General features: G+C 52.5%; 1 protein-coding gene across 1 annotated transcript in view; it reads left to right on the top strand.

The window, feature by feature from the left end:
- GPX5 (glutathione peroxidase 5) overlaps positions 1-1,917 on the top strand; it is a 7,584-nt gene extending 5,667 nt beyond the window's left edge. The window contains exons 3-5 of the mRNA XM_004695443.2: positions 75-192; positions 574-673; positions 1,707-1,917. Of these exons, the coding sequence (XP_004695500.1) occupies positions 75-192; positions 574-673; positions 1,707-1,913 (425 nt within the window). The 3' untranslated portion in view covers positions 1,914-1,917. The remainder of the gene's footprint in view (positions 1-74; positions 193-573; positions 674-1,706) is intronic.
- The last annotated feature ends 6,289 nt before the right edge of the window (positions 1,918-8,206 follow it).

An 8,206-nucleotide genomic window follows, 5' to 3' on the forward strand; every position in this document is an offset into this window, starting at 1 on the left:
CCGCAGCGCAGTGGGCACCCCAGAGATGGCTTTCGGCGCGAGGCCGCGTTTCCAGCCTCTTCCTTTACCCGCAGAACTGAACGCGCTTCAGGAGGAGCTGAGGTCCTTCGGCCTGGTTGTGCTGGGCTTTCCCTGCAATCAGTTTGGAAAGCAGGAACCCGGAGAGAACTCGGAGATCCTTCCAGGACTAAAGTAAGTGCTGGAAACCCCAAGAGAGGCCCCGCTGGCGGCCTCCCCGTGGGGGCCCAACGTTGCCACGTGGCCCCTCCTGAGCCCGGGTCTCCAGAGAGCTGCCCTCTCCGCTGCAGTGAGGGTCTGGGCCGGCTGAGGCAGAAATAGCCGACCCAGAAACAGTGTGGGGCACAGGCCGGGTGGGGGGGATAAAGAAAACTTAAGTGAATTGGAGGGCCCAAGGCAGAAAAAAAGCAGAAGCCAAAACTGGCCTGATGTGCCCTTCCCAGCGCTGCCTACTGTATAGCCACAACCTTGTAGCCCGCTGCCCTGGCTCGCACCCGGGGCCCATCCTAACTTTCTCAGTCTGGAGCCTCCTGAGAACATCATGGCTCATTGCAGGTATGTCCGCCCAGGGAGAGGCTTTGTACCTAATTTCCAGCTGTTTGAGAAGGGGATTGTGAATGGTGAAAAGGAACAAAAGGTCTTCACCTTTTTGAAGGTGAGTGACTCGCTCACCCGAGTCTCTTCCCTGCTGCCGCGGGTGTAGACCCACAGGCCCAGGCCCGGGGAGGTCTGGGCTCGGGGAAAAGGCTCCAGACGCCACAGGGCGGCACTCAGGCGGTGAGTGTGGGCTCTGGCTTCGCGTGCGAGCGGAAGTGTGAGAGAGGAAGCTTCTTCAGCACCCCTTGTGTCCTGTTCACTGACATCTACACCCTACAGGGCGCAGGCCTGTGACACTCAGCAGCATACGCCAGCAGGTTTCAACTCCTCCTGCCCGGAGTGTGGCAGTTTGTTAATAGTCAGGAAACTCAGCAGAAGAAGGTCACCCCACGCCTTGATGAGCTTCTACCAGAGAGGGACTAGAAATCAGAAAGTATGGGACAGTGTAGTTAGCGCCTTCTGTGAAACACCAACTTGCAGGTGTAGAGACTGTCTCAGGGTCTCAGGATGTCTAAAGATCACCAGAGTCCATGGACTCTAAGTGCTGGGCTGTAGGCCAGGCTGGCTCACGTTGAGATTTTTATATATCCTTGGTAAATTGAAGAAACTAGACAGTGTAAGCAAAGTTTCCTAAACTCACTTGCCCTTTTTTCTAAGATTAGGAGTACATGTAATTTGCCCTGCCATATCTTTGAAAAATTAAATAGTCCAGTGATGATGTTCTAAATTTTTTCCTTATTTGATACAATGTTGGTAACCTTATAGTGGTCTCAAAAGACATTTTGAAATGTTGCTGACCCAAACAAACCTAGGACTTGGGAAAGCAGGAAACCATCAGCTGGAGAAGGGATCTGTCTTACCCACAGCGGCACGATTTTGTGCGGGGCCGTGTGGAGAGACAGAAAGAGGGAATAGACTTTTACTGATGCCTGGGACGTGCTAGGCGGTTCGTGGGCAGGTGACTCAGAACGAGAGTCGCAGGACACTGAAGTACCCAGGTCTGGGAGGGAGTGGGTCTCTGTGGGCGAAGTGAGCCCGCCTGGCCCAGGAAGAGAAATGATGGTGCTTCTCCTTCCGTGTCTCTGCCCCAGCATGCCTGTCCTCACCCCTCGGAGTTTCTGGGCATGTTGAAACATATCTCTTGGGAGCCTATAAAGGTCCATGACATCCGCTGGAATTTTGAGAAGTTCCTGGTGGGACCCGACGGAGTCCCTGTCATGCGCTGGTCCCACCTCACCACCGTGAGCGCGGTGAAGGCGGACATCCTGGCCTACCTGAAGCAGTTCAATGCCAACTAGGAAGGCCGAGTGGGGCGCGGGCCGGCCTGCCTCGTACCCCAAGGCGTGTGCAAGGAAGAGTCCATCTTCTCGGCACAGTCTCTTCCTCCATCCACACGGCCCCCATTGAACCAAATCACCTCTCTGCTGTCAGACGTCCCGTTTTCCATCACCCAGACACACTTGAAAGCTCTACTGCCCTTTCTCCTTACAAGAGAACAAAAGGATGGAAATCCCTAAGAACTTCCATCCGCCAAAGAAAAGCCATGCCACCCTCTCCTGAAATGCTCCCTTCTCCCACCACCCGACAGGTGGACGCCTGGCCCTAAGGTTCCCTTCCAGCGGGGCCTCCTCACCCAGGGAAGCATCATCCGTCTCGGGCTCTTCCCCGCTCAGGGTCCGTCTAGTGTCGGACGCCTCTGCCTGGAGACCCTAGTCAGCTCCTACCGGAGCCCCGGCAGAGTGGGAGCAGGAGTCACCTCTGGTGAAGGAAGGGCATGGCGTGGGGGCGCGCCCGGCGCCTCCCGCCCTGGGGGTCTGCCAAGGCTTTCCCAACTGTCTGGTGTTTCTCGCAGTGAGGTGGTGACCCCCAGCAGGGGCTCTGCAGGACGGACTTGCCCTCTCCCCCCAGCTCCCCTCCGTGTCAGACCAGCCCGCCACTGTCGCCAATAAAATGTTTTCTGCAGCAGCTGGTGCTTTTCAGATCCTTCCCTAAGCTCACGCTCCGCATCCCTTCTCCCCTTTCTCACTGAGACTGTCACAAAGGGGTGTCGCCCAAGTTACTTGAAGCTCTGGGACGAGAAGTCACTCCCTGCGTGCGTGAATGGGGGTCACCCGCGGAGTCACCCGGGGAGTCCTTCTTAGGCTCTTGTCCTGTCAAGTTCGTGACCCGTCCATGGGCAGTCTCCATTCGGTGACTGGTCAAAGAGGAGAGTAAAAGACTGACATCCCAGCGTGGGGCAGCTCATCCCAGTAGCGGAGACCCCCAAGGAGTACGCTGATGCCTTTGATATTTGTAAAATTTGCAGCCCGTGTTTTCTCCCTGGTGAAACATACTGCTTTTCTTTGCCTCACGCATAATGGAGAAAAATTCCCTGGATGCGAATCTCCAACTTAGAGTCTTTCCAGGGAACTCAACCTGCAGTAGCGGGTCCCGGGAGCGATCTGAGAAAGAGGCTCGAGTGAAGTGCTTGAAGCCAAGTGACCTACCGTGAGCAAGGAGCCGGCCATGAGGGGTGGGCGAGGCAGCCGGTCCCTGGCACGAAGTGGTAAGGTAGTTGCTGAAACTTCACAGAGATTGTTACAGTCTGACCGCGGGTAGAGGGCTGCGCCCTGACAGATGTGATGTATCAGGGACTTGAGGAAGAGAGGAGAAATGATGATCATGTAAGATGGTGGATGGGGTGCTTGTTACTAGAGGACTTTGGTGCTTTGGGGAGAGACCGTGAAGGTCTGAGGGTGGCGCGTCCCCCAGTGAACACAGACTGTGGGAGCCAGATGCCTCTGGGCGCCTGTAAGGAGCCTCTCTTACCCCACAACTTAGGGCCAGGTGCTAAGGTGCAGGCGCGTGACTTCGTCGCAGGAGTGGTGTTGGTAGAACCACTCTAGAAGGTCACCCCGGGACAGCTCGTCTCAGCCCCAGCTTTGCTGGGGAGAGCGGAGCCTCGGGGCATAGGAGTGGACTGGGACCACATCCTGAGATTCCCCAGCATCCCTCCCCCAGCCCTGTTCCTCTTCTGAAGGGATAGCGTGCGGGGCTTGTTCGAGGGGGAAAGCCTGAGAGGAGGTACCACAAGGGCAGCTGTGGACTTGAGCGGGAGACTTCTAAAACTTTGGGTATTTTTTTTTTTTTTTGAAGTGGCTAAACCTGTGTTGCATCTATACGTTTACGTGAGTGATTCTTTGAAAGGAAATGTTAGCTCTCTGTTAAAGAGTAGGAACGTATTTGGACATTTTCAGGTTAAAAACAAAAATCAAGGGGCCAGTGGGCTGTGGGGGGCACGGGCGGCACAACTCAAGCAGAAGGCTGAGCTCTGGGCACAGGGGCTGCAGGTGGGCAGGCGGGTAGAGGGCCGGGTGAGGGAATGGGGGCCCAGTGGGGTGAGGGGAGCCCGGAGGGCGCAGTGGGGAGGCCGCGGGAACCCAGAAGCTGTGACGGTGACAGACCCAACCCGCGGCACACACACCCCTCGGCCAATCCCGGGACCGCGATGCCCTTCCCAGCCCCGGGTGGGCGCGGCCCCCTCCCCGCTCCCGCGCCAGGTCGGCTGGTGGAAGCCCCCTGTCAGAAGCGCCTGAGGCTTTAGCAAGAGTGGTTTGAAGCCTTCAGTGTCAAAGAAACTTGACTCCGGCCCCTCCGACCTGCCCCGGCAGTGGTGCAGTCGGTCAGCCGCGCAGTCGGTCAGCCGCGGGACTTAGACGGCGGTGGCTGGTGAGCGATGCTGGGGCTGTGAGTTCGAGCCTCACCCGGGGCTGTGAGTTTGAGCCTCACCCGGAGCAGCTTTTGCTTCCGTCAAAGCCTGGCGAAGTGGGGAGATACTCGTGGGGGGGTCCCGCGAGGAGATGAAGGGCTGTGTGGGTCACACCTCCCTCAGGGCTGGCTCGAGACCTGCTGCGAATTCTCTTGGCTCGTCCCACCACCTTCTTCCATCCCAAGGTGGAGGAGTTCATCTAAGTGTGGCCTAGAGCCTGGCAGCCGTTCATCATACTCGGTTTCGCAGGAGCGGGGCCGCAGTCTCAGGGCCCCGTGCAGGTAAGTCGGCACGTCAGGGAATATTATCCTGGACTGTTCCCTCCGGAATCTGCGGTTGGTGGTTTTAAAAAAATATTGTGGTGGGCAGTTTTCAGTTGCCTTGAACTGCCTGTCTTATCTCAGTTTCTTCACTGCTCTGGGATCAGTCTTTTAAGTCCATGATGCCCGTAGTTGTGACAAAGATACAAATGTTCAGTTTCAGAAAGCAAAATGACCCCTGGCAGCCTCCCCGTTGAGCGGGAAGCCGGTGTGGCGCGGCATCACCTCTGGACCTTAGGAGACAGGGGCACAGAGTTCTCCCGCTCCCGAAAGATTTCTCATCCCTGTGCGAAACACCAGCAGGGGCTTCTCGCCTTGTTGTTGCAGCGTCCCTCTTGAGACCCTGACCTTCTTGGGAGGGAATCTACCCTGGCCTCCTGGGTGGACGCAAACATCCACAAACACTGGAAAACATCTGGCCATATGAAAAACCCTAACCAAGTTGGGTTTAACCCAGGGAGGCAAGGTTGGCTGAACACCCCAAAATGACTAACAGGCATAGAATCAGAAACAGAACCCACAGGGTTATCTCCACAAATGCAGAAAAGGCATTGGGCAAAAGCCAGAACTCTTTCATGATGAAAGCTGTCAACAAACTACGAATAGAAGGACTCTGGCAAAGGGTATCTGGAAAAAACCCACAGCCGGGACATGTCACGTCAGGCTTCTCACTATGGTGTGTGTTGGGTAGTTACCATTTTGCATTGTGTGTTTGTGAAATTTTTTCCCCCTGGCAACTTTGCAAATACACTCTTAGTTACAGTTTTTTGCAAATATATTGGATATATATGTCACATATTAATAATTCACTAAAATTTTAATTTTGTTCATAGAGGCCTTATGGACATCTGCAAACACAATTTCACTGCCTTTATTACTAAATATTTCTTTCATTGGATTCCTCCAAACTGCACATTCTGTGCATTTATCTTGTGACAGCCAATGCATCTTATTTCATTTTATAATTGCCTATTACTAGTATATAGGAATACATTTGACTTATCTATTGGACTCTACTACCTTAGAAGACCAATGGTAACATTTAGAAAGAACAGAACAAGAGAGACTTATATACTATGTCTCTAATTAGCCAGAATCCTGTAACACACTGAGGAGGTAGGCCCTTGGTCAGCTGGGGTTGGTATAACAACATACTGCAATCAGAGTTAAACGACGGGGTATTCATTTCTCAGGGCAGGAGGCTGCACTCAAGAGTACCTGCAAGGTAGGGGCTTGGCAAAGACCCTCTTTCTGACTCGCAGATGGACACTTTGGTTTTGCTTGAAAGCGCAAAATATGTTATCTAACAATATGCAGTGAAGCACTTGCATTTAGGAAAAATCGCAGCTCCCAGCTTAGAGGACACTTGTTGAGTCAAAAGCTACTGGCAGTAGACAGAGAAAGCAAAGGCCGGACTGGACTGAAGGGAGCCCAGGAAGCCAGGGAGGCTGCAGGTGCCAGCGGTAACACAGGCTGGCTCGGGACAGTGGCGCCTCTACCTGGCCTGCAGCAAGCAGAGGATGGCATTAGGCGCTTGAGAAGGGAAGTCGGCTTTGCACATCACTTGGCAAGGAGGAGAGAGGTAAACTTAATTCTACATCTGCAATTAAGAAAGAAAATGAGGTTGTGTAAGTTTGAGGAATCAGGCCTGGGGCAAAGCAGTTATATTTTAATGGCGGGGGGGGGGTAAGCACACTGGGGGCAGAGAAGTGTGGACTTGGCTGAAGTTCATTGGCCAGTCACAGGGCCGCTCTCCAGTGAGGAGGAGGAGGCTTTTCTTCGGACAACTGGAGGTTTGAGTTCCTGGGGGCGCCCTTCCTCCTCGGTAGCGAGCCCCTCCCGCTCTGCGTTTCCAGTTTACCCAGCCTTGCAAGCGAGCCCGAGTTACCCATCGGCCACCCTCTGTAAAGTGAAGGGCAGCATGCAGATAAGTTGTTTTTCTTTCTTGTCCGTTAGGGTCTGAGACAAATTTGGCCTCGGTTCCAAGACTGCCCTCCCCAAGGCCAGTCTGTGTCAAGGTAGCCAGAACAAGTGGATCTAGACTGGTCACACAAGTCTGTGGACATTCTGGAAAACATCCTGTGGGGCTGTCCTTGATAACCAGTGAGCCAGAAAGCTGGAAAGGGCCTGTGTAAACTCTATAGTCACACAAAGTTTACTTTTGGCCGTTCAATACGAAGCAAACTAGACACCACCAGCAGAACTTACAGACATGACTGCCTACTAATTTTTACAGATATTTAAATTTTTTCTTCAGACTTCATTAGAATGTGAATAGTTTTAAGGACAGTTCTGGAAGCTTGAAGCTTCTAGTCCAGTAAAAGGAGGCTGTCCGTGGCAGTTTAATCTAACAAATGGTGAACCCGTTAACTACTTAAGAGCTTAGCCTAGAGATGTAGGGGCAGAAATACCATCTTCCAGAAACCCTGGAGTCTGTTCACAAAAAATTTTAAGTCCCTTCAAGATGTTATCAGGGTGTCAAACAGATGGGAGAAGGCAAGTCACGTGGGTGGCATGGAGGGTCACCCCCAGACAGACAACTGGGCAGTTTACAACCAGCATGTGTGCAGTCCCTTTGACGCGTCTCACCGGGATTCCAAGTCTTAAAAAACCCAAATCAAGCCAGTTTGTGGCAGTTTTACTGGTTGGTAAATTCTCCTTTGTGGCTCTTTCCCGAAACAGAGGCACAGCTCATGGGTGGGTGGGCAAAGCCAGCTTTTGGGGTTGCATGAAATTCTACATGATCCTCAATACAACATAGAAAGTTAAGTGACTCTGGAACCGTCCTTACGAGAGAAATCCATTTGCCATCGCGGGCCTCTCTCAAACCCGTCGTCACTCGTCAGGGCAGGAGGCTCTGGTGTCTCCCCCTCTTACCGTGCAGGAGCTCATCACGGGGAGCCCCCTTCATGAGCGAATCCAAACCTAGTTCTCTCCCACAGGCAGCTTCAAATATCATGTTGGGGTGGGGGGAGGTTGAGGTTTTAACAGGAATTTTTTGGGGGGGATGTGCACAGCAGTAGGAGAGTTAGTTGTTTCATGGACTTGCAAATTCTGTATTTTCATTCTTTCTAAGATGTTTGCCATTCTGTGGTTTCTTCTGGAGTTATTTACACTTTGCATTTTCCTGCTAGCTTGAAGTTCATCATGCTGTCGTTGCCTTTAGGGGCCTCTGGAGATGTTTATTGGTGAGGTGCCTACTCAAGGTTCCCCGCATTTTTTCTATCTTTTTAAAATTGATTTGTAGGAGTTATTTAAATTTCCTGGACAAGACTTATTTGTCAGTTTTTCTTTGTTTTTTTTTTAACACTGTTTTAACACTGCTTCAATGTCAGTGTAACATGCGGTCAACACAGAAACCTTGCTTTCAGAAGTTACCATCCGTCTCCTGGGTTGTGCCGGGTGTCTGGTATCTTCCAAGTGTAATGCGACCTTCTAGACAATACTGTCACTGATCATAAGCAGCTCCGAGCTGTATACAAATTTCATCAACACACATCTTCAGTCGAATCATTTCAACTAT

Source organism: Condylura cristata, unplaced genomic scaffold (genome assembly GCF_000260355.1).
Source record: "Condylura cristata isolate star-nosed mole 26May11 unplaced genomic scaffold, ConCri1.0 scaffold00063, whole genome shotgun sequence".
Taxonomy (NCBI): Eukaryota; Metazoa; Chordata; class Mammalia; order Eulipotyphla; family Talpidae; genus Condylura; species Condylura cristata.